The sequence below is a fragment of the Rana temporaria genome, chromosome 9 (genome assembly GCF_905171775.1).
Source record: "Rana temporaria chromosome 9, aRanTem1.1, whole genome shotgun sequence".
NCBI lineage: Eukaryota > Metazoa > Chordata > Amphibia > Anura > Ranidae > Rana > Rana temporaria.
This window is the reverse complement of record NC_053497.1, coordinates 22,619,203-22,644,813: the sequence shown is the minus strand read 5'-3', so window position 1 is coordinate 22,644,813 and position 25,611 is coordinate 22,619,203. Positions and strand designations below refer to the sequence as shown.

At 47.6% G+C, this 25,611-nt stretch overlaps 1 protein-coding gene across 1 annotated transcript in view; it reads left to right on the top strand.

The window, feature by feature from the left end:
• Nucleotides 1-11,610: 11,610 nt before the first annotated feature.
• EMD (emerin) overlaps nt 11,611-25,611 on the top strand; it is a 58,717-nt gene continuing 44,716 nt past the window's right edge. Inside the window, exons 1-2 of the mRNA XM_040322955.1 lie at nt 11,611-11,720; nt 21,013-21,106. Coding sequence (XP_040178889.1) covers nt 21,025-21,106 — 82 coding nt within the window. The 5' untranslated portion in view covers nt 11,611-11,720; nt 21,013-21,024. The remainder of the gene's footprint in view (nt 11,721-21,012; nt 21,107-25,611) is intronic.

The window sequence follows — 25,611 nt, the reverse complement described above, 5'->3', positions numbered from 1 at the left end:
CCCCATTCACTGGCCAACCCGGAATTCAGGTGTTTTTTCGCTGTTTTTCATGGAAGATCTCTATAGATCTATTGTGCACCAAATCAATTTGTATGCTGGTCAATTCATCGCCGCTTATCCTTATTGCCAGAGAATGGAAACCTATTACGGTTTCCGAATTTAAGACCTTTCTGGGCCTATCCCTCTTCATGGGCACAACTAAAAAGAGTGAGTTGCGGTTATATTGGTCCACTGACCCAATTCATCATATGCCCGCGTTCTCTACCTCCATGGCACGATACAAGCAGATCTTGCGGTTCATGCACTTCAATGATAATGAACTCTGTCGTCCTCGGGGTGACCCTGAATACGATCGGCTCGATAAAATTTGGTCCCTCGTAAACCACTTTAACGTTTTACTCCCGATCAAGTTGTCTCCCTGATTACATTTTTTGCCTGCTTGTCTTTCAAACAGTATCTTCCCAGCAAGCGTGCCAGATACGGGGTCAAGATGTACAAGCTCTGTAACTGGGCAACATGCTATACATGGAGTTTTTTGGTTTACGAGAAAAGAGATAGTTGCGTAGAGCCGGAGAACTGCCCAGATTACATAGGGAGTGCTGGCAAGATTGTGTGGGACTTGGTGTCACCCTTTTTTGCCCATTTTATGTAATTTAGGAGGTGTCAGATGAGCTCTCAAAACTATGTATAACTGGGATAATTTTTGTGACAAGATTAAGGAACTAGTTACCCAGACAGTGGATCCCACGCCCCCCTCCCATCTCTCTTGAGCCTTGGTGGGGTAGCTATCCAAATAATCACTCAATAACATATTGTAGCACTACGACAGTGGTCTCCAAACTGCGGCTCGGGGGCCAGATGCGGCCCTCTGCTTGCTTTTATCCAGCCCTCAGGGCATAATTTCTCCCCCGTAATACCAAAGGTGGGGCACAATTCCTCCCCATTACACCAACAATTGGGCCCAATGACACCAATTGGGAACAATTCCTCCCAATGACACCAACAATTGGGACCCCCTGCACAAACGTACGCACCAAGGAGTGCGCTGCCAAGGGTCGCTGAAAGTAAACAGCTAGAGCCGAAATCTGACTCTTAACCGTACTCAAGGCGAGAGCTTGATCCACTCCACGCTGTAAGAACAGCAGAATCCGGGACACCACGTATGTACGGGGGTGCCATTTCATCTCTTCACACATAGAGATGTAGGCCTTCCATCCTTCATGAAGTAGACTTCCGTGCACGCAGCATGGTAGAGACCACCGAGCCTGACAGGTCCCGGTCCTTCAGTACCTGGCTCTCAACAGCCATGCCGTTAAAGCCAGTGACTGTAAAGCAGGGTGGAAGATCGGACACTGCGACAGAAGATCTTCTCTCAGACGCACCAGGTCCGCATACCAGGAGCGGCGCGGCCAATCTGGGGCGATCAGGATTGTTGGAATCCCTTCGGCTTCCACTCTGCGCAGCAGGCGAGGAAGAAGCTTCAGAGGAGGGAAGGCGTAAATTAGGCGATAGTGACCCCAAGGTGCCACCAACGCGTCTAACGCGTCCGCCCACGGGTCCTTTGACCTGGCCACGAACCGTGACACCTTCCGATTGAGACGGGACGCTAGAAGGTCCACGTCTGGGGTGCCGCACTTTTGGCACAGACAGGTGAAGTGACCACTCTCCTTGGTCTAGTGTTTGGCGACTTAGGTAGTCGGCTTGCCAATTCTGTACTCCCGGAATGTACACGGCCAATAGAGCCGGAACGGACCTTTTCGGCCCACCGAAGGATGTGCGCGACTTCCATTGCTGCAGCTGAGCTCTGTGTGCCTCCCTGATGATTGACGTACGCCACGGCCGTGGCGTTGGACTGGATCCTAACCAGTCGGTCCTGCAGATCCAGGGACCACCTGACAAGGCAGAACTTGATTGCTTGGAGCTCCAGTACATTGACTGGAAGGCGGGACTCCTCCTGAGTCCAGCGCCCCTGGGCTGACTGGGTGCCCCAAACGCCCCCCCCCCAACCGGAGAGGCTGGCATCCGTCGTGACCACTGTCCAATGGCACGGCAGAAACGACTTCCCGGTCCGAAGCACCGGAGACGTCAGCCACCACACCATGGAGGACTTGACCAGGTGACTCATCTGAATCTGGTAATCCAGAGATGAAGGGAGCTTGTCCCAACGTGACAGAATTTCCTTCTGTTGCACCCGGGTGTGGAATTGGGCATATGAAACTGCCTCGAAGGGGCCACCATCAGACCCAGAACCCTCATGCAGAATCGAAGAGATGACCACTTCTGGGTCGACAACCGCAGATTGTAGTGTCTGAAGTTTCTCCGTTGTGAGAAAAACTCTCGCATCCGCGGAATCCAGGACTAGCCCCAGGTATTCGCTGAGACGGTACCAACACTGACTTCTGGATATTCAGAAGCCAGCCGAACTAGCAGGGCCTGATTCTGTGTCAGAGACATCCCCAGAAGCAGGCTCAGGGAGGGGGCGCTTTTTACCCCCCTTCTGGCCACTTGTCGCTTCAAGCCTGGCGAGAAACGCCTCAAGGACTGCCGTCATAGCCTCTACAGAGGCGGTAGGGGCAGAGGCACTAAGGGTTAACTCAGGCATTGTTGGAGTAGAAGCCTCTGGTTCAGGCTCCATGTTGCCCCACCGCTTATGCCTCCCTAGCACGGCAAGGCAGAAAACCTACCGGTCACCTCCTGGCTGCAAAACAGAAGGCAGGGGACCCCCAGGGAACTCCCCACCCGGTTGCAGTGTGAGCTGAATCGCTGAGAAGTGCTGGCTGCGCTGTCCCTCAGGAAGTGATTTGCGGGCTTTTGCTGCGCTATTCCAGGCACTAGAGCCCAAGACTTTTCCAAGAAGGCCACCGTATGAGGTAAAAAAAACGCATGCGGGCCACAAGAAAATGGCCACCGAGCTATGTAAACCGCGTCCGTGGCAAAATGGCGGCCATACACGTTTAAAAAAAATATATACAGTGACACAGCAAAAACACGGCCCAGCACATACAGCAACTCCCCTAACGTAAAAAAAACAACAGCACCTCACAGTACACGGTCCCGGAAGTGATAGAACCCCAGGAGGGCCCCCCCTTACAGCCGCCACCCAGCATGGGGAAGGAGGGAGAGAGGAAAGCAGGGAGGACCCTCATTCTTCCTCCCAGGGAAGCACCAGCCATACCACCTTGCCAGGGCAAGGGGCCTACTTACCCGTTGTAACGGTCACCACCGTTTACAACCTTCCATTCCATCCAAGACAGCTTATGGACACTCCAACCAACAGGACCCGATCCATCCCATTTCCCCAGAATCAAGACGAGACACGCAGCTCTGTACTTGTTCCAAAATGAATACAACTTTAATGGTTCACTCTCAACTTTTATACAGTTTTCAAGGCACATGAACAATTAACTCCCCACCCACACATCACACCTTGGGGGGCTTCAATCACATTATTTGAGCTAATTACTAAACATTCTAGACATCTCGGCGCCGGGCTATAATTATCATGACCTAATCACTGCACATTCCTTCATTAACAGAACTCAAACAAAACACCATCACACAATGATCTCTTCACAATCCACATCCCTAGACAGACGTTCTGTCTCCGCATACAGCTTGACAAGTTCCATTCCACATCTTATATCAATAGAATTCACACAAAGCAGCATCACACAATGAGAGGTCTTTCAGAAGCAGACTCAATTAGCATGTCACTAGCCAGGGCTAATCATAGAAATGAGTCACTATTGACTGGTTGGGTCACAATTAACCAACAACTTGCAATATCTCAAGATCCTGCAATATGAACTATCAGTGATGTCCCCTGTCCTGTAATTTAGGATATAAGTTCTCAGTCACCCTATGGCCCTATCGGACATAAGGTGACCCTAGACATAAGACTCCTTGGTGACGCCGGTACAGGAGTACCCCTCATCTTTACAAAGTCTCTGTTTGTCCCGGGTCATTTTGTTACACCCGTCCTGCGACCACCGGCTGGAGGCATTCCGGAAAGAAACAACGTCCGCTAAACGGCATGGCTGTCGGCCAGACACACTGTGACAAGGCCATAGAGACCGGTCATATGTGTGCCCTGGAACATGTAGTTCACCGGCCACCCCTGGAGCAACGGGGCATGTCGTGGACGACCCAGAGCTGAGCCCCCCATGTTCGGCACACGCTTGATGGCCGAACATGGGGAGACTACAAGGATCGAGATCCAGCCTGTCACCCAGTCGGCAGTTGATAGTAGACTTCAGAGTCAAAAATGCAGGAACAAAACAAAATAAAAGCGAAAAAAAAATTGCAAAAAAATTCCAGAGTACATGGACTCCAGAAGGCCATGTCTCTCCTGACTAGAGTTGAGCGGACACCTGGATGTTCGGGTTCGTGTCCGAACCCGAACTTTAAAAAAAAAAAAACCCATTGTAGTCAATGGGACACTGACTTTTAGAAAAAAAAAATGCGCGGAGGTCCCCGCAAAATTCAATAACCAGACCCTTTAGGTCTGGTATGGATATTCAGGGGAAAATATCCATAACCAGACCCGTTATCCGAGCACGTTGACCTGGCCGGCCGCAGAAAAGAGGGGGGAACAGAGTGCGCCCCCCCTCTCCTGAACCGCACCAGGCCACATGCCCTCAACATGGGGAGGATGTCCCCATGTTGATGGGGACAAGGGTCTCATCCCCACAACCCTTGCCCGGTGGTTGTGGGGGTATGCGGGCGGGAGGCTTATCAGAATCTGGAAGACCCCTTTAACAAAGGGGACCTCCAGATCCTGAACCCCCCCTGTGTGAAATGGTAATGGGGTACACTGTACCCCTACCATTTCACAAAGGAAGTGTAAAGTATTGTAAAAAAACACACTGACACCATAGAATAAAGTCCTTAAAGCGGGGGTTCGCCCTGTTAAAAAAAAAAAAAAAAGTTTTTTTTTATTAGACAATTAAATTCGGCATCGTAGCGCGAGCTACGGTATGCCGGTCTTACATTTTTTATGCCCGTACTCACCGTGCTATCGTTGATTGAAGAATCCGGGGAATGGGCGTTCCTATGGTGAGAGAAGGTGATTGACGGCCGGCCCTGGCACGTCACGCTTCTCCGGAAATAGCCGAAATAGGCTTGGCTATTCACGGCGCCTGCGCATAGCCTGTGCGCAGGCGCTGTGAATAGCCGAGACCTACTCAGGCTGTCTTCGGGGAGCGTGACGTGCCAGAGCCGGCCGTCAATCATCCTCCCTCTCCATAGGCACGCCCATTCCCCGCGGGAGTCAGAATCTTCAATCAACAATAGCACAGTGAGTACGGGGATTAAAAATTTAAGACCGGCATACCGTAGCTCGCGCTACGATGCCGAAAGTAATGGAATAATGGGGTGAAGGAGGGTGAACTACCGCTTTAATTTAAAAAAAAAAAAAACTCCAGCGGTGAGAAATCCACTCGATCCCGGCTTCCTGCGTTGTCCTGATCCTGCGACGGCTGCGGGTGATCTCCAGCGATGAGAAGATCCTGCATCGGGTGATCTCCGCTCCAGCGATGAGAAGATCCATCCATCCGGCGCAGCAGCATCCCCGACCTCCTCTCAGCGCTGGACACAGCCCAGCAAATGATGGACACAGCCCAGCGTACCCTCTGCTACATCACTGGGAAAGCCCAGGAAGAGGGAAGCCGGGCTTCCCCAGTGACGTAGCAGAGGGTACGTCATAGGGGGCGGGGTCACGTGACGGGTGGCTCTGCCTCCTCTATATAAGTAATGTCACAGCTTCAGCGCGTCATTCGCTGGGCTGTGTCCAGCGCTGAGAGGAGGTCGGGGATGCTGCTGCGCCGGATGGATGGATCTTCACATCGCCGGAGCGGAGATCACCCGATGCTGGATCTTCTCATCGCTGGAGATCACCCGCACCCGTCGCAGGATCAGGACAACGCAGGAAGCCGGAAACGAGTGGATTTCTCACCGCTGGGAGTTTTTTTTTTTTTTTAATAAAGGACTTTATTCCACGGTGTCAGTGTGTTGGTTTTTTTACAATACTTTACACTTCCTTCGTGAAATGGTAGAGGTACAGTGTACCCCATTACCATTTCACACAGGGGGGGGTCAGGATCTGGGGGTCCCCTTTGTTAAAGGGGTCTTCCAGATTCTGATAAACCTCCCGCCCGCATACCCCCACAACCACCGGGCAAGGGTTGTGGGGATGAGACCCTTGTCCCCATCAACATGGGGACATCCTCCCCATGTTGAGGGCATGTGGCCTGGTGCGGTTCAGGAGAGAGGGGGGGCCGCACTCTGTCCCCCCCTCTTTTCTGCGGCCGGCCAGGTCAATGTGCTCGGATAACGGGTTTGGTTATGGATATTTAGGGGAACCGCACGTCATTTTTGTTTTAAATTGACGGCGGGGTTCCCCTGAATATCCATAACTTCAAAAATCTTCTTTTTCCCAGACATTATTTAAAATCAGGATCCGATTTTTTAGTGAAAATTTTGACATACGATTCCATCCGATTTAACGGTCCGTTTATCGGATGGTAAAATCGTGGTGTGAACCTAGCCTTAGTAACATAATGGGGTTAAAAAAACAAACATTAGTACAAAAAGAGCAAATAAATCGCTACTGTAAGGCCGGGTACTCACGACCAAACATGTATGGTGAAAGCGGTCCGTCGGACCGTTTTCACCATACATGTCTGCCAGAGGGCTTCTGTACGATGGTTGTACACACCATCGTACAGAAGTCCGCGCGTAAACAATACGCGGGGCGTGTCCGCGGTGTCGCCGCGTCGATGACGCGGTGTCGCCGCGACAATGACGCAGCGACGTGGGCGGCCCGCCTTTAAAATGCTTCCACGCATGCGTCGAAGTCATTCGACGCATGCGAGGGACGGCGGGCGCCTGGACATGTACGGTAGGTCTGTACTGACGACCGTACATGTCCGAGCGGGCAGGATTCCAGCGGACGGTTTTAAAACACGTCCAGGAATATTTGTCTGCTGGGAAAAGGCCCGGCAGGCAAATGTTTGCTGGAATTCGGCCCGCTCGCGCCCACACACGACCGAACATGTATGCTGAAACTGGCCCGCGGACCAGTTTCAGCAGACATGTTTGGTCGTGAGTATGGGGCCTTAGGGGTTCATTTTTTACTGTGTGACAATGAAAGTAATTTACAGTAGCGATTTGCTCTTTTTGTACTATAAAGGGCTAATTTTTTATTTTTTTAACCCCATTATGTTACTGGCCGATGAATAGATTATGAAAATGGTAATCGATTAATTTCATAATCGATTAGTTGTTTCGACCCGAGAAGGGTCCTTTTCTTTGTTATTGGTGTAAATTGGTCAGGGGACAGGCTGGACACCTTTGCTGCTATTGTGCTATGTGTCCAGTGTGCCCCCTGTGCCTTTAAGGGGGACTGAGCGGCCTCCTGACCCACCTGCCCCTCATCTATCTATCTATCAATTAGAATGCACGTGGTCCCACTGTGGATACACTCATATTTATTAGTGGTAGGACTGCAAGCTATACACAGGGTGCCTTGCCGAGGCCTTGCAGCTTACGCATGCAAATACGTGCTAACTAAACCCGTTTTTAACGTTGACTGTTGGACAGGTTAATTTGGTTGGTAAATTGAGCTTGGAATTTTCTCTGGTTTTGTCTTTCAGCTCGCTCTGCCCTAAGCGAACCGCTGCAGGCGTCAATAGAAAGTTAATGACACCCCCAGATTGGTTCCCATATCCAGGGCTCGACAAATCCCGGTCGCCAGGGCGACTAGAAATAGTGTCCTGGCGACTTGGCTTGGAAAGTGGGCCGTTGGCGCCATCTGGTGGTGAGCCGTTGGTATTACAAGTTATTACCACCAGATGTGTGAGCTGGCGCCATCTGGTGGTGGCCGTTGGTATTACAAGTTAAGCATTACAAGTTAAACAGCAATTCTAATGTCATTTTTCACTGCCATCTTCTTCCCTCTAATTAGAACACCCAAACATTATATATATTTTTTATCCTAACACCCTAGAGAATAAAATGGCGATCGTTGCAATACTTTCTGTCACGCCGTATTTGCGCAGCGGTCTTACAAGCGCATTTTGGGGAAAAAATTACACTTTTTTTAATAAAAAAATAAGACAAAAGTAAAGTTATCCCCATTTTTTTTTTAATATTATGAAAGATAATGTTACGCCGAGTAAATTCATACCCAACATGTCACGCTTCAAAATTGCGTCCGCTCGTGGAATGCCGACAAACTTTTACCCCTTAACCACTACCCGACGGCCGTACGACTTTATACGGCCGCGGGGTGGTTCTAATTCTCTGACTGGCCGTGTTTATACGGCCTGCGGGTGCGTCCGGCGGCGGCGCGTGCTCGCCGCATCGCTGAGATGCCAATGCGAGTGCCTGGCGGCCGTGATGTCTGCCAAGCACTCGGGATCGGCGGCTACAGGGACAAGACGTGGAGCTCTGTGTGTAAACACAGAGCTCCACGTCCTGTCAGGGGAGAGAGGAGACCGATCTGTGTCCCTTGTACATAGGGACATAGATCGGTCACCTCCCCCACAGTTAGAACACTAATTAGGGTACACATTTAACCCCTTCCTCACCCCCTAGTGATAACCCCTTCAATGCCAGTCACAATTATACAGTAATTAGTGCATATTTATAGCACTGATCGCAGTATAAAAGTGAATGGCGCCAAAAATGTGTCAAAAGTGTCCGATGTGTCCGCCATAATGTCGCAGTCACGAAAAAAATGCTGATCGCCGCCATTAGTAGTAAAAAAAAAAAAAAAATAATAATAATTCTGTCCCCTATTTTGTAAGTGCCATAACTTTTGCGCAAACCAGACGCTTCTTGCGATTTTTTTTATTTTATTTACCAAAAATATGTAGACGAATACGTATCGCCTAGACTGAGAATTTTTTTTTTTTTTTTTTTTTTTTAATTGGGCTATTTATTACAGCAACAAGTAAAAAATATTGTTTTTTTTCAAAATTGTCGCTCTATTTTGTTTATAGCGCAAAAAATAAAAACCGCAGAGGCGATCAAATACCACCAAAAGAAAGCTCTATTTGTGGGGAAAAAAAGGACGTCAATTTTGTTTGGGAGCCACGTCGCACGACCGCGCAATTGTCAGTTAAAGTGACGCAGTGCCACAAGCTGAAATTTCACCTGGTCAGGAAGGGGTATATGTGCCCAGTAAGGAAGTGGTTAAAATCTTCATAGGCGACGTTTAAAAAAAACTACAGGTTGCATGTTTTGAGTTACAGAGGAGGTCTAGGGCTAGAATTATTGATCTCGCTCTACCAATCGCGGCGATACCTCACATGTGTGGTTTGAACACCATTTACATATGCGGGCGCTGCTCACGTATGTGTTCGCTTCTGCGCGCAAGCTCGTCGGGACGGGGCGCGTTTTCTGGCTCCTAACTTTTTTAGCTGGCTCCTAGATTCCAAGCAAATTTGTCAAACCCTGACCATATCTCAGTGCGAACTGTGAATTCGGACAGGAATTGGATCGCATGGGTGTTTACGATTCTAGTTTAAAAAAAAAAAAAAAAAAATGGGGGTCTTGCATGATTTTGATCCAAATGCGATGCAAATTTAGCAATTCAAATCTATACGGCTGAATTTGCATTGCACAGACAACGCATGTGATTTGCACAGCAGCAGTCTGACATCGCTATAGTGTGAACTGGCACTTCATCACACTAAAATGCCCCTCTTTAACCACTTAAGACCCGGGGACCATTATGCAGCTAAAGGACCTTGCCCCTTTTTGCGATTCGGCACTGCGTCGCTTTTTACTGACAATTGCGCGGTCGCCACTGGCGCCCGCTGCTGTCAAAGTCAGTCGGCCAACAGAGAAAGAGAGGGGGCGGGGCCGAGTCGAAGCGCTGTGTCTGAATGAACACAGAGCACCGGCTCAGCTGGGGTGCCCCCCATAGCAAGCTGCTTGTTGTGGAGGAACTTTGCAGGATCGCCAGTGAGGGACCCGAGAAGAGGAGGATTGAGGGTCCTCTGTGCAAATCCACTGTACAAAAGCAGGCAAGTATGACATGTTTGTTATTTATAAACAAGAAAAAATAAACCAGACTTTAGTCTTTATCTACCTGGCGGCACTGTGTGTGTGTGGATGGGGAAATGTCTTTCCTGCAACCCGTGGTGCCCATCAGTGCCATTTATCAGAGCCCATCAGTGTCACCTATCAGGGCCCATCAGTGCCACCTATCAGGGCCCATCAGTGCCACCTATCAGGGCCCATCAGTGCCACCTATCACAGCTGACATGTTTGCAACGTTTTTTATAAAACCAGGGGTCGACAATATCCAGGCGCCAGGTCGCATTGGTGACAAGAAATTGTGACCTGGCGCCCAGTAATTGATGCCGCAGCTTTGCGGCCTTGTGAAGTCCCAAGCTCTTCGGAAGCTTCTGTGAGCTGGCGCCATCTAGTGGTGGCCATTGGCATTACATTACATTGGCATTGCAGCAATTATAATGTGTGTCATGTTCTACTATTTTCACTGCCATCTCCTTCCCTCTAATTAGAACCCCCAAACATTATATATATTTTTTATCCTAACACCCTAGAGCAGTGATGGCGAACCTCGGCACCCCAGATGTTTTGGAACTACATTTCCCATGATGCTCGTGCACTCTGCAGTGTAGTTGAGCATCATGGGAAATGTAGTTCCAAAACATCTGGGGTGCCAAGGTTCGCCATCACTGCCCTAGAGAATAAAATGGCGATCGTTGCAATACTTCCTGTCACGCCGTATTTGCGCAGCGGTCTTACAAGCGCACTTTTTTGGGAAAAAATTACACTTTTTTTAATTAAAAAATAAGACAACAGTAAAGTTATCCCCATTTTTTTTTAATATTATGAAAGATAATGTTACGCCGAGTAAATTCATACCCAACATGTCGCGCTTCAAAATTGCGTCCGCTCGTGGAATGGCCGATAAACTTTTACCCTTTAAAATCTCCATAGGCGACGTTTAAAAAAAAATCTACAGGTTGCATGTTTTGAGTTAGAGGAGGTCTAGGGCTAGAATTATTGCTCTCGCTCTACCAATCGCGGCGATACCTCACATGTGTGGTTTGAACACCGTTTACATATGCGGGCGCTGCTCACGTATGCGTTCGCTTCTGCGCGCGAGCTCGTCGGGACGGGGTGCGTTTTTTCTGGCTCCTAACTTTTTTTAGCTGGCTCCTAGATTTCAAGCAAATTTGTCAAACCCTGACCTACCAGAGCCCATCAGTGTCACCTATCAGAGCTGACCTGTTTGCAAAATGTTATAAAACTATGAAAAAAGTTTTTTTTCCCCCCATTTTTTTGGTCTTTGTTTATCACATAATAAAATACCACCAAAATAAAAACTATTTGTGTGACAAAAAGTAATAGAAGTGTGATGTGTGTACAGTGTTGTGGTGAAATGTGAACATTGTCCCGGGCAGGAAGTGCCCGGTATTGAGATAGATGAAGCAGGCACGTGTACAGGGGGGATATCAGAGACACAGAGGAGCGCCATGTTCTAATCTCTCCCTCACACAAGACATACCGACCACTCCCTGAGAGAACAACAGCCCGCCAACTCCGAACACTAAGTGACGCCAGAGGAGGGCGTGTCCATCCTCGGTACAGCCCCGCCCCTTCTATTCCGCCTCTCACCACTCCCCCCCCCCCAGCCTCAGCTACTACGAGCGGACGGACGGAGCCACGCCGATCAGCACCAGGTGAGCACATACGTTCACCGGACACCGCGCGGGTCATTCCCCTCACCTCACACCGCTGTCCGCATTCCCGCGCTTTCAGCCGAGCCTCTCTATTGGCTGTCCCCCCCACCCTTTTCACCGCTGGTCTGGCTCTGGCGCGCACCGGGAGTGGGCGTGGCTTCGGTGGTCGGAGTGTTTTGCCGCCCATTTTTGTAGTAGTGATAGGAAGAGCGGGCCGATCAGTGAGATCTCCTCATCAGTTCCCCGCCATTATCAAGAGACAACCAGGAAATCTCCCGGATGTTGTCACCTTGTGAAGGACAGGCTGAGCGTGACGAGGAAAGTTCACGTTTTATACAAAACATATAATAATAGAACGTCAGTCACTCACCACCTGTCCTTCACCCCATCCGGGACTCTACGTGTGGAGTTACCCTTTAACCACTTAAGCCCCGAGCCTTTTTCTGAGGTTTGGTGTTTACAAGTTAAAAACTTTTTTTTTTTGCTCGAAAATTACTTGGAACCCCCCAAACACGATATATTGTTTTTTTCTAACACCCTAGAGAATAAAATGGCAGTCGTTGCAATACTTTCTGTCGCACCGTATTTGCGCAGCGGTCTTACAAGCGCACTTTTTTTGGAAAAAGGCTATTTTTTTTTACTTAAAAAAATAAGACAGTAAAGTTAAACCATTTTTTTTTTTTTATTGTAAACGATAATGTTACGCCGAGTAAATTGATACCCAACATGTCACGCTTCAAAATTGCGCCCGCGCGTGGAATGGTGACAAATTTTTACCACTAAAAATCTCCATAGGAGATGTTTAAAAATGTCTACAGGTTGCATGTTTTGGGTTACAGAGTAGGTCTAGGGCCAGAATTATTTCTCTCGCTCCAACGATCGCGGCGATACCTCACATGTGTGGTTTGAACACCGATTTCTTTAGGCGCAACTTATTTATGCGTTCTCTTCTGCGTGCAAGCTCGGCGGGACAGGGTGTGTTTACATTTTTTTTTTTTCTTATTTATTTGACCTTTTATTATTACACTGTTTTTTAACCACTTGATTCCCTCCGTACGACTATATACGTCCTGGCTTTGAAGAGGAATACTGTTGCTATGGTAGCAGCTAACTACCATAACCCCGGTATCTTCTTCAAGAGCCAGCGGTTCTCTTTCAGATAAAAGTGGTCTCTGCGGTGGATTTGCCGCAAGATCACTTTTATCGGCGGCAGGAGAGGGGCCCTACCGCTGCGCTCCGGTGCCCTCCGCCGCTTAATATGGCTGTCGGTAGCGGTGCCGGCAATCCGGACCTGTCCCTAGCCTGACATGGAGACGAGTAGGGCTGGGAAAAAAATCGATTTAAATCTTAAATCAAGTTGCGAGGGCAAATCGTTTTTTTTCCCCCATAGGACGGGCGCTCCACGGACTAGGCCGAAGCCTCACCTAAAGCATCCTGCCCGCAGCTTGCCACGATCCTAAGAAAAGGCCGTGAGGCCGGACGCCGTTCGCGGCCTTTTCTCAGGATCGCTGCGGGCAGGATGCCTTAGGCGAGGCCGTGGCTTCGGCCTAGTCCGCGGAGCGCCGGTCCTAAGTTTTTAGGCGAGGCTTCGGCCTAGTCTGCGGCCTTTTCCCAGGGTCGTAGCGGACTGGGCCAAAGCCGCGGCCTCGCCTAAAAACTTAGGACAGGCACGGTGTCCATCAGGAAAAAAAACTTGAGAATGCAGATTTTTTTTTATAAAAAGCAAAGATTACTTCCACCCATAGCTCTTAAAGGGACATTTTATTATTATTATTTTTCAAATGACAATTTTGTCATGCTTTTTTTCTATTACATGGGATGTTTACATTCCTTGTAATAGGAATAAAAGTGACACATTTTATTTTAGTTTTTAACCACTTCCATACCGGGCACTTATACACCTTCCTGCCCAGATTAATTTTTAGCTTTCAGTGCTGTTGCACTTTGAATGACAATTGCGCGGTCGTGTTACACTGTACCCAAACAAAATTTTTATAATTTTGTACCCACAAATAGAGCTTTCTTTTGGTGGTATTTGATCACCTCTGGGATTTTTATGTTCTGCAAAAAAAAAAAAATGGACTGAAAATTTAGAAAAAAATACGTTTTTTTTGTTTCAGTTATAAAACATTGTAAATAAGTACGTTTTCTCCTTCGCGGATGGGCACTGATGGTCCTGACATGACGGGCACTGATCAGGCAGCACTGATGGGCACCGATGAGGTGGCACTGATGTGGTGGCACTGATGATAGGCACTAATATGCGGAACTGATAGGCGGCATGGATGGGCACTGATAGGTGGCACTGATGGGCACTGATAGGCAGCATGGATGGGCACTGATAGGCGGCATGGATGGGCACTGATAGGCGGCACGGATGGGCATAGATGGGCACTAACGTACTAATAAATGTGTTGTACTAATGGATGCCAATCAGTGCCAAACAATAATGCCTGCCAATCAGTGATGCCCATTGTGGACACTGACTGGCATCCATTATTTGTGATCGTCATCCCTGGTGGTCTAGGGTGGCATACCTTTGGTGGGCATCCCTGGTGGTCCAGTGTGGGCATCCTCGGGGGGGCTGTGCTGATAATCGATCAGCACAGTCAAACAACGTCCACTCAGGATATTGAAACCACTTTGCCAACGTCTTTTTGCATAAGGCGGGCGGCAAGTGGTTAAAGAACAGTGAAAAAAATAAAAAGGTAAAATAAATAAGAACATTTTTATTTTAAACGCGCCCCGCCCTGCTGAGCTTGCGTGCAGAAGCGAACGTATACGTGAGCAGCGCCCGCATATAAAAACGGTGTTCAAACCACACACGTGAGGTATCGCCGCGATTGGTAGAGCGAGAGCAATAATTCTAGCCTAGACCTCCTCTGTAACCCAAAACATGCAACCTGTAGATTTTTTTAAACGTCGCCTATGAAGATTTTAAAGGGTAAAAGTTTGACGCCATTCCACGAGCGGACGCAATTTTGAAGCGTGACATGTTGGGTATCAATTTACTCGGCGTAACATTATCTTTCACAATATAAATAGAAATTGGGATAATTTTACTGTTGTCTTATTTTTTAATTAAAAAAAGTGTATTTTTTCCAAAAAAAGTGTGATTGTGAGACCGCTGCGCAAATACGGTGTGACAGAAAGTATTGCAACAACCGCCATTGTGTAAACACCAAATCTCAGAAATAGGCTCGGTAATATATTGGTTAAAAGAAAAAAAGTGTCACTTTTATTTCTATTACAAGGAATGTAAACATCCTTTGTAAGGCCCTGTTCACACTGCGGTGGGGGCAGCTTTGGCGGTAAAGCGCGCGATTTTTTGCGGCGATTTACCGCCAATTTCGCGGCGCGTTTTGACCACTAGCGGGGCGGTTTTACCCCCGCTAGCGGCTGAGAAGGAGTTAAAAACCGCCGCAAAGCTCCTTGGCAGAGGCGGTATAGCCGCGGTGTCCCATTGATTTCAATGTACGGGAGCGGTATACACACCGCTCCAAAGATGCGGCTAGCATGACTTTTTTTTACTGTCCTGCTAGCGCACCGCTCCAGTGTGAGAGCCCTTAGGGCCCACACTTTTAAATGGCCTGGTCATTGAGCAGCCAAATCTTCCAGCGGTGAAGTGGTAAAGCAACAGTTTTTAAAAAAAAAAAAAAGTTTACATTTTAGTGTAATTGTGAGATGTGAGGTCTTTTTTCTCATATTTAAGAGGACCTGTCATTCATTTTTCTATTACAAGGAATGTTTACATTCCTTGTAATAGGAACTGTGACAATCTTTTTTTTAAAAGAACGGTGTAAAAATAAAAAGGTAAAATAAATAGGGAAAAAAAAAAATATATTTTTTTTTAAACGCACCACGTCCCGCTGAGCTCGCGTGCAGAAGCGAACGCATATGTGAGTAGCGTCCACATATGAAAATGGTGTTCAAACCACATGTGCGGTATTGCTGCGATGGGTAGAGCGAGAGCAATAATTCTAGCCCTAGACGTCCTCTAACTCAAAACATGCAACCTGTAGAATTTTTTAACTTTTGACATGTTGGGTATCATTTTACTCGGCATAACATTATTTTTCACAATATAAAAAAAAATGGGCTAACGTTACTGTTGTTTTATTTTTTTAATTAAAAAAAGTGTGCTTGTAAGACCGCTACGCAAATATGGTGTGACAGAAAGTATTGCAATGACCGCCATTTTTTTCTCTAGGATGTTAGGAAAAAAATATATATACATACAGTGGAATCTCAGATTACTCAAAAGTACTCGCATATCAAAGCGAGTTTCCCCATTGAAGTCAATCTAAAAGAAAATTATTTGTTCTGCATTGACTTCAATGAGATGCAATATCGCAGTTGGGGGGGGGGGGGGGGCGCCGGAGAGCCTCGTAAACACACGGAAAGGCCCGAAGACAGCTCGACTGACCTAGGAAAGGCTCAAGAACAGAGGGCCAGATTCACATACAAATACGTTACGCTGCGGCGGCGTAACGTATCCCATTTACGTTACACCGCCGCAAGTTTACAGCGTAAGTGCCTGATTCACAAAGCACTTGCCTGTAAACTTGCGGCGGTGCAACGTAAATCCGCTCGGCGCAAGCCCGCCTAATTCAAATGGGGCCGACCCGAATATATGCCGAGGCACCTAATTTTACCACAAGAAACTGGGAAACTTGTTGACTTGAGTATAAGCCTAGGGTGTCCATTTGCATGCCTCACTGTGCCCATAAATAGACTTACGTTTAACATGGGAGTTTAAGGGTCCTTTCACACGTGCGGACCGTTTTTTAGATCAGTTTTTTATCATCAGTTGATCCGTTTTTTCATCCGTTTTACATCCGTTTTTCATCAGTTGTCATCCGTTTTTCTTCCGTTTTTTCATCCGTTTTTTAATCCGTTTTTCATCCGTTTTTCTTCCGTTTTTTCATCCGTTTTTTAATCCGTTTTTCATCCGTTTTTTCATCCGTTTTTCTTCCGTTTTTCATCAGTTGTCATCCGTTTTTCTTCCGTTTTTTCATCCGTTTTTCATCCGTTTTTCATCCGTTTTTTCATCCGTTTTTCTTCCGTTTTTCATCAGTTGTCATCCGTTTTTCTTCCGTTTTTTCATCCGTTTTTACATCCGTTTTTCATCAGTTGTCTTCCGTTTTTTCATCCGTTTTTCATTCGTGTTTTTTTTTTTTGCTAGAACTTTATTTTTAAAACATATTTTGATGAAAAATAGATGTTAGCGGATCGGATGTTAAAAGGATCGTCCGCTAACATCAGTTTTTCGTCCGTTCCGTTTTTTTTGACGGAAGAAAAATAGGGTTTTCTTCCGTTAAAAAAAACGGCGCTTAACGGGGACGGGTGTTAACGGACGTTAGCGGATGCTCATCCGCTAACGTACGCTATCCCATTGGAAAGCATTGCAGTCCGTAAACGGACGTATGAAAAAACGGACGAACGGTCCGCACGTGTGAAAGGACCCTTAGTTGAAATTAGACGATAATTGGCTACCATGCACAGCTGCACCAGATTCTGCGCGCTCCAGTTTTAGTAAATTTCCCCTTATAGTATATCTCTCCCTATAGCATCTCTCTCCCTATAGTATCTCTCTCCCTATAATATATCTCTCCCTATAGTATATCTCTCCCTATAGTATATCTCTCCCTATAGTATCTCTCTCCCTATAGTATATCTCTCCCTGTAGTATCTCTCTCCCTGTAGTATCTCTCTCCCTGTAGTATCTCTCTCCCTATAGTATCTCTCTCCCTATAGTATCTCTCTCCCTATAGTATCTCTCTCCCTATAGTATCTCTCTCCCTATAGTATATCTCTCCCTATAGTATCTCTCTCCCTATAGTATATCTCTCCCTATAGTATCTCTCTCCCTGTAGTATATCTCTCCCTGTAGTATCTCTCTCCCTATAGTATATCTCTCCCTATAGTATCTCTCTCCCTATAGTATCTCTCTCCCTATAGTATCTCTCTCCCTATAGTATCTCTCTCCCTATAGTATCTCTCTCCCTATAGTATCTCTCTCCCTATAGTATATCTCTCTCCTTGTAGTATCTCTCTCCCTGTAGTATATCTCTCCCTATAGTATATCTCTCCCTATAGTATATCTCTCCCTATAGTATCTCTCTCCTCTGCATTTATAACCCTGCCTGTTTGCAAATGTATATATATTTTTTTTTTCACAAGAAGATAAATTTATATTTTTAGATTACATTTCTATTTTCTCCATGCATGGTTCAGAGCACCCAGTCTACATTAACAACCCAGACTAATGGGAAGGTTCAAATTCTGCCCTTATATGGCCAAAATAATGTCCGGCATAGATCACCACATCACGATTTCAGGCACAGAGATTGCTGATGTTGACTTATGCTGCTGCTATCTGTATACATTGGCAGAGTTCTACTAACTATATATAAACCCAAGAACAAAAATGTAAGATATTGCCGCTTACCAGTCCTTAGATTTGGTGGCTGCTTTAGTTTTCTTTTTAGCTTCCCCCCCCCTTTATTTATTTTTTTAATTTAAATCAGAGAGACCGGTCCACATGGACCACAATAACAAAAACAGTACGTTTACACAGTATGGCCCAAATTCAAGTAGGAGATACGCCGTCGTATCTCCAGATACGCCGTCGTATCTCTGAGTCTGAGCCGTCGTATCTTGGCGCCTGATTCAAAGAATCAGATACGCCAGAATTTGTATAAGATACGACCAGCACAAGTCTCCTACGCCGTCGCATCTTAACTGCATATTTACGCTGGCCACTAGGGGAGTGTACGCTGATTTACGCCTAGAAATATGTAAATCAGCTAGATACGCCTATTCACGAACATACGCCCGGCCGTCGCATTACAGATACGCTGTTTACGTTAGGCTTTTTCCGGCGTAAAGTTACCCCTGCTATATGAGGCGTACCAATGTTAGGTATGGACGTTGGAACACCGTCGAATTTTTCACGTTTTACGTCGTTTGCGTAAGTCGTTCGCAAATAGGGCTGGGCATCATTTACGTTCACGTCGAAAGCATTGGCTTCTTGCGGGTTAATTTGGAGCATGCGCACTGGGATACTTTCACGGACGGCGCATGCGCCGTTCGTAAAAAGCGTAATTTATGTGGGGTCACATTAAATTTAGAGAGAGGATTTAGCATATGGAAAAGAAAAGAGACTTTGGTCCCCCTTCCCCCCCCCTTTTCTTTCCCCCCCCCCCCCCCATTTTATATTTTTTTTCACAACACTAATTAATCTGCATTACTTGCACAGTAGAGAGGGGGAATTAATTGAGTCAACATTCGAAGAGCACAGAGGGTTGGGGGGAAGGGGAAAGAAATAGAGGAGAAGCAGTCCCCCCCCCCCCTTTTTTTTTTTCTTCTTTTTTTCCTTTTACCTTATTAAGGATTTTGGTTGGATGGGGCCATAAGAATGGGAAGTGGGGTTTCAAAGAGATGTCACAGCCACAAAATAAAGAACTATTAAGTTCTTTTTTGTTTATAGGGTGTTATTAAGGGCCAGATCCTCAAAAGGGATACGCCGGCGTATCTACTGATACGCCGTCGTATCCCTGTTTCTATCTATGGAACTGATCCACAGAAAAGATAGGGAGAAGATCCGACATGTGTAAGGGACTTACACTGTCGGATCTTAGGATGCAGTACCTCGGCCGCCGCTGGGGGCATTTCTCGTCGAAATGCCGCTTCGGGTATGCAAATGAGCACTTACGGAGATCCACAACGCTTTTACGCTTCGTTTTTTCTCTGTAAGTATTAGTTTGCCGTCGCAATATTAGGGCTGCTTTTACAAGGCCTAAACTGTTTAGGCCTTGTAAAAGTAGACCCTTCTATCCCGCGTCGCCGTCTTTTTTTTCAATTTTTTTTTTTCCGCCGCAACTCGTATTTTTTTTTTTTTTTACGCCCGTCGCGATTCTCAAAACCCGGCGCAACGTAAAACCGCGCAAAGCACGTCGGGAAAATGACGTCGTGAGCATGCGCAGTACGGCTGGTGCGGGAGCGCGCCTAATTTAAATGGGACTCGCCCCATTAAATTAGGAACGCCTTGCGCCGGCCGGATTTAAGTTACACAGCCGAAAATTTCTAGGTAAGTGCTTTGTGGATCGGGCACTTAGGTAGAAATTTTCCGGCAGTGTAACTTAAATCCGAATATTTAAGTTACGGCGGCTGGCTGTGGATCTGGCCCTAAGTCCCTCCTTCTCGTGTGGTATGGGGGTCATAAGGTGATGGGATTTAAAGAGTCACGAAATAGGGAGCTTTTTTTTGGTCTCCCTTCTTCAAAAGGAGATTAATTTTTTTTGATATTCTTCTTTTTTTTTTTCTCTCTCTCTCCCTCCCTCTTATCTCCCTCTACCTCCTGTAGGTGGAGGGTTGATTTGGGGGGGGGGGAAGGGGAAGTAAGAGAAATAATCTGAGGGTGCTCTTGGGGGGGGGGTAATTTTTGGGTTTGATGTACTTTTATTTATGTATGGTGATGTTTCTTGTATTTTTCTTTTTGTCTCTATTGTTTACGTTTCTTTTTTTTTTGTATGTGTTGTAATTTGTTATAATAAAGAAAAGAAGCAATTATAAAAAAAAAACACTAGGGGGCGCTGAAGGGGTTAAGTGTGACCTCATCTGTGTTTCTAACTGTAGGGGGGGCGGGGCTGGACGTGTGACGTCACTGATCGCCTTTCCCTATATCAGGGAACAGACGATCAATGACAGCACCACTTTGAAGAACGGGGAAGGTGTGTTTACACTCACCTCTCCCCGTTCTTCAGCTCCAGGGACCGATCTCGGGACTCCGTCGGCGATCGGGTGCCGCGGTCACGGAGCTTCGGATCGGGACGCTGCCGGGCATTTAACAATCACGTACAGGTACGTGATTGTGCCCAGACGTGCCATTCTGCCGACGTATATGTGCAGGAGGCGGTCCTTAAGTGGTTAAAGACCTTGCCACCCTGTTGCTTCATATAGTCTTTATTCCATACTGTGGGTATGGAGTTGGGTGTATGGGATTGTATTGTGTTTTTTATTTTGTTTGTTTATTTTTTTGTGGTTGAACTGGATGGACTTGTGTCTTTTTTCAACCTGACTAACTATGTAACTATGTAAGAGGTTAATCATAAAATCTACACAAAAATATTGGGAGTTTTACACTCCGAGGAAATGAAAGAAGAAATCGGGTCACAATATCCTTCCTCATTTTCTCTCTACAGATTTAAAAACCGGAGTGAAGAAAGAGCGACGTGTGTGATAAAAGTACAGCCAACGACTAATCATTTGTTTTGCGTTTTATTCTTAGATATTGCCAAGAATGGACAAGTTCAAAAACCTGTCAGATGCGGAGCTCATAAAAGTCCTGCGGGAATACGGAATAAATCATGGGCCGATTGTTGGTATGTTCAATGTTATCCCAGTGAACCCGTGCATTTATATGGTACTATTGTCAGCATATAGAAGTTGAAGTTAGAATGGTGACTACGATTGTAAAATGGATGTATAATCATTTTTTTTGCACAAGAAATTGTTTTGAGATTTATATGATGATTTTATCAAAGACTTTTCAAAAGCTACTATGTTTGTGTATTCAGTTAAAAGAAAGACAAGTTTCAAAAGTGGTTTCTCCCCATTGATTAGACATGCTGGGCCGGATTCAGATAGAGATACGACGGCGTATCTCCTGATACGCCGTCGTATCTCTGAGTTCCGTCGGTCGGATCTATGCGGCTGATTCATAGAATCAGGTTCCGCATAGATCTCCCTAAGATCCGACAGGTGTAAGTGACTTACACCGTCGGATCTTAGGCTGCAATTCCAGGCCGGCCGATAGGTGGCGTTTCATTTTTTACACGCGACGAATATGCAAATGAGGATTTCCGCCGATTCAGAAACGAACGCCCGCCGCTTTTTTTTTTACGTCGCTTGCGTTCGGCTTTTTCCGGCGTATAGTTACCCCTGCTATGTGAGGGGTATCCTATGTTAAGTATGGCCGTCGTTCCCGGGCAGAGTTTTGAATTTTTACGTCGTTTGCGTACGTCGATTCAGAAAAGAGCTGGACGCAAGTTACGCTCACGCCGAAACCAATGACGTCCTAGCGACGTCATTTGGAGCAATGCACGCTGGGAAAATTCGCGGACGGCGCATGCGCTGTTCGATCGGCACGGGGACGTGCCTGATTTAAATTGTAGACGCCCCCTAGCCGCGGAATTTGAATTCCGCCGGGGGATTTACGCTACGCCGCCGCAAGTTTTGAGGCAAGTGCTTTCTGAATTAAGCGCTTGCCTCAAAAACTTGCGCCGGCGGATCGTAAATCAGATAGGTTACACGGATCTAAAGATCCTATCTGAATCCGGCCCACTGTATATTCTGCAGCCCATCGGATGGCACCGCAGACTTGAAAGAAATGTAACTTTGTAAAATGTTATTAGCGTTAAAGTGGTTCTAAAACCTAAACATTTTATTTTTTTTATTTCAAATTTTCTTTTTTTTTATTATTCAGATTTATTTTAAGAAAATGCCTTTGGAGTAAAAATCTAAAGATAGTTTTCTATTTAAGAAACATTACAATTTAGTTTATTCAGCATGATATGGAGCTTAGTTATTGTAGCACGAGGCTGTATATTCTGCAATATTAACATTTTTGGTAAACTCATTCAATGAATCCAAGCTCTGCAAGCGGAGATAACATGCACTGGCAATGTTATGGTTTTAATTAACCACTTCAGCCCCGGACCATTTGGGTGGTCAAAGACCTGGCCCCTTTTTGAGATTCGGCACTGCGTCGCTTTAACGGACAATTGCGCGGTCGTGCGACGTGGCTGCCAAACAAAATTGGCGTCCTTTTCCCCCACAAATAGAGCTTTCTTTTGGTGGTATTTGATCACCTCTGCGGTTTTTATTTCTCTTTCGTTCATAGACGGACACAGCATCCTTTGACCTTAGGGTTATGCTTCTTCCTACCAGGAGATTTAGGCAGAATTCTACAGCACTTAAGGTGTTAAAAACTTTCCTTCATGCCGCTCCTCCCAGGGGGCGTGGCTCCCCCAGGCATAACCCCCACTCTGCTTTAGCAGCCTCAGTTTGTTTCTGCCTAACCGTCAGGAGAGTCAGGCTCTCTCTGGAGTCCTGGACTCTGGAGTTTTTTCTTGCAATTTTTTTTTGCATTTTGCGAGTTTTTTCCTCGCTTTTTTATTTTATTTTTATTTTTGAATCCTGCGATTCTTCTATCAACAGCCGACTGGGTGACAGGCTGGGTCCTCGACCCTTGTAGTCCCCCCAGGTTCGGCCTTCGAGCGTGTGCCGGCCCTCAGCTCCGCTTTGGGACGTCCACGACAGGCCCCATTGCTCCAGGGGCGGCCGGGGAACTTCGGTTCTAGGGCACACATATGACCGGTCTCTATGGCCTTGTCACAGTGTGTCTGGCTGACAGCCATGCCGTTCGCGGACGTTGGTTCTGTCTGGGATACCTCCAGCCAGGTAGTCGCAGGACAGGTAAGTAGTGGCCCCTTACTCAGGTAAGTGGTCTGGCTGGAATGTTTTCCCTTGGGAGGTCGACTGAGGGTTTTCCCCTGCTTTCCTCTCTCCCTTATTCCTCTCCCTCCTTTCCCCTTTGGGTGACGGCTGTGCAGGGGGTTTTTTCCCTGGGGCTCATATTTTTTTTTTTTTTTTTTTTTTTTTTTCACTCGGGTATGGCTGGGGCTGTTCTGTGTCACTGCAGGGGACTGTGGTGGACATTCTGGGCATTTTTGTGTGTGCTGTGTGCTGTTTTGGTGTACTGTCATTTTTGGGTACACTGTCTTTTTAAAACTGCGCAACGGCGGCCATTTTGCCGGAGCCGCGCTTGTATTATTCGGCGGCCATTTTCTTGTGGCCGGCGCCATTTTCAGCACTAGTTCGGCCTCTAGTGGCCGTTTCGGCGGGGAAAAAAGACCGCGAATCATCTGAGGGGACAGACGCAGCGCTGCAGCTTCTCCTCAGCACACACTTGCCTTCACAGACCGCGCTGTACCAGGGGGTGGTGAGTCTCAGGGGGCCCCATACTGTGCTCTAGCGGCCGGGAGGTGACCTGTGGGGGACTTTTTTCCTGCCCTTGGCAGTAGGGGTGAAATGGCAACGGCAATATGGAGCCTGAATCAGGCCCCTCATTTCTTACAATGCCGGAATTAACCCTTAAGCGCCCCTCCCCCTGCCACATCTGTTGAATCGGTGTCGGCTGTCCTGGAGTCTTTTTTCTCACCAGGTTTGAAGCAGCCAGTGCTCGGTTGGGGGGTAAAAAAGCGCCCCCCCCCCCGGAGGCTGTTTCTGGGGATATCTCTGACGCAGAATCTGATGCTTCTGGTTCTGTCATGTCAGAGGATGCGGGCTTAACCCACATGGACAGCGAGGATGACTCTGCTGCGGAGTCTGCTGATAAGGAATTTGTTGGAGCTCTTATTACTGCGGTGCGTGAGGCTCTTCATTTAGAGGATTTGGCGGAGACACCAGCGGTGTCAGTCCTTTTGGATTCCGCAAACCACCGCGTACCGCTAAGGGGGTTCGGTGGTAAGGCCGGCTCTGGCCGGAGCCCTGGTAGCTCAGACGCTGACTGAAAGGGCGAAGCTCCTGCTGCAGGACCTGGAGGTCCAGGGGGCTTCCGAGTCCTCTAGGGACCTGGCTGAACAGTTGATTCAGGGTCAGAAGTTTCTCTGCGAGGCGGATATGGATTAGATTCCTTTGCTTTCCAGGGCTTCTGTCTACGCAGTGGTTCTGCGCCGCCTTATATGGCTGAAGTGCTGGTCGGCTGACCAGTACTCAAAAAAGGCCTTGGTAGATTTGCCCTTTAAGGGCGGACGGCTTTTGGGGGCATCCCTGGATGACATCATTAAGGATGCCACTGGAGGTAAGAGCACCTTGCTCCCTCAGTCGGGGAAGGGTAGGGAACCTCGCCGCAAGCAAGGTCCTACTTTTACTACCCCCTAAACGGTTTTTTTCGTGCGCCAGCGCGGCTGGAAAAGGTCCGCAAGGTGCAAAAGCCCTTGCTGCCGGGCGTAAGCGCCCCTGGTTCAAAAAACCGAACAAGCCTGCGGACAAGCCTGCTTCCGCATGAAGGTCTGCCCCCGCCCGGGTCTCGGGTGGGGGGACGGCTTCACGACTTCGTGGATCGGTGGAATTCTCTTCTATCCGACCGTTGGGTTTGCGAGGTGGTCGCCTCGGGGTACAAGATAGAGTTCCTTTCTTGTCCCCCAAACAGATTTTTTTCCATCCAACCTCCAGCTTCCTCCGGATCGTCGGCTAGCCCTGTCCGGGGACTGTCCAGGATCTTCTGGACAGGGGGGTGGTTGTGCCGGTCCCCTCGCTGGAACGGTTTCGGGGGTTCTACTCCAATCTGTTCGTGGTCCCCAAGAAGGGAGGGGTTCGCCCTATCCTGGACCTAAAGGCCCTCAACTCCTTTGTCAAGGTGCAGCGATTCAGGATGGAGTCGGTCCGTTCTATCATGGCGTCCCTCCACCAGGGGGACTTCATGGCGTCCTTAGACATCATGGACGCATACCTGCATGTTCCCGTTTGCACAAGCCACCAAAGGTATCTGCGCTTTGCGATCGGGGAGGACCACTATCAATTCGTGGCCCTCCCGTTCGGGCTGGCGTCGGCACCACGGGTGTTCACCAAGGTGCTCGCCCCGATCCTGGCCTTGCTACGGCAGCGAGGGATCGATATCGTGGGATACCTGGACGACCTTCTCCTGAGAGCTTCTTCAGGCTCAGAGTTAGAGGAGGACGTGTCCATCACGTGTCGGACTCTGCAGGAGTTCGGCTGGTTTCTGAATCTCAGAAAATCAGTGTTGGTTCCGTCCCAGAGGCTGGAACCCCTGGGGCTGGTTTTGGATTCGGGGGAGACAAAAGTGTTCCTCCCATCGCAAAAC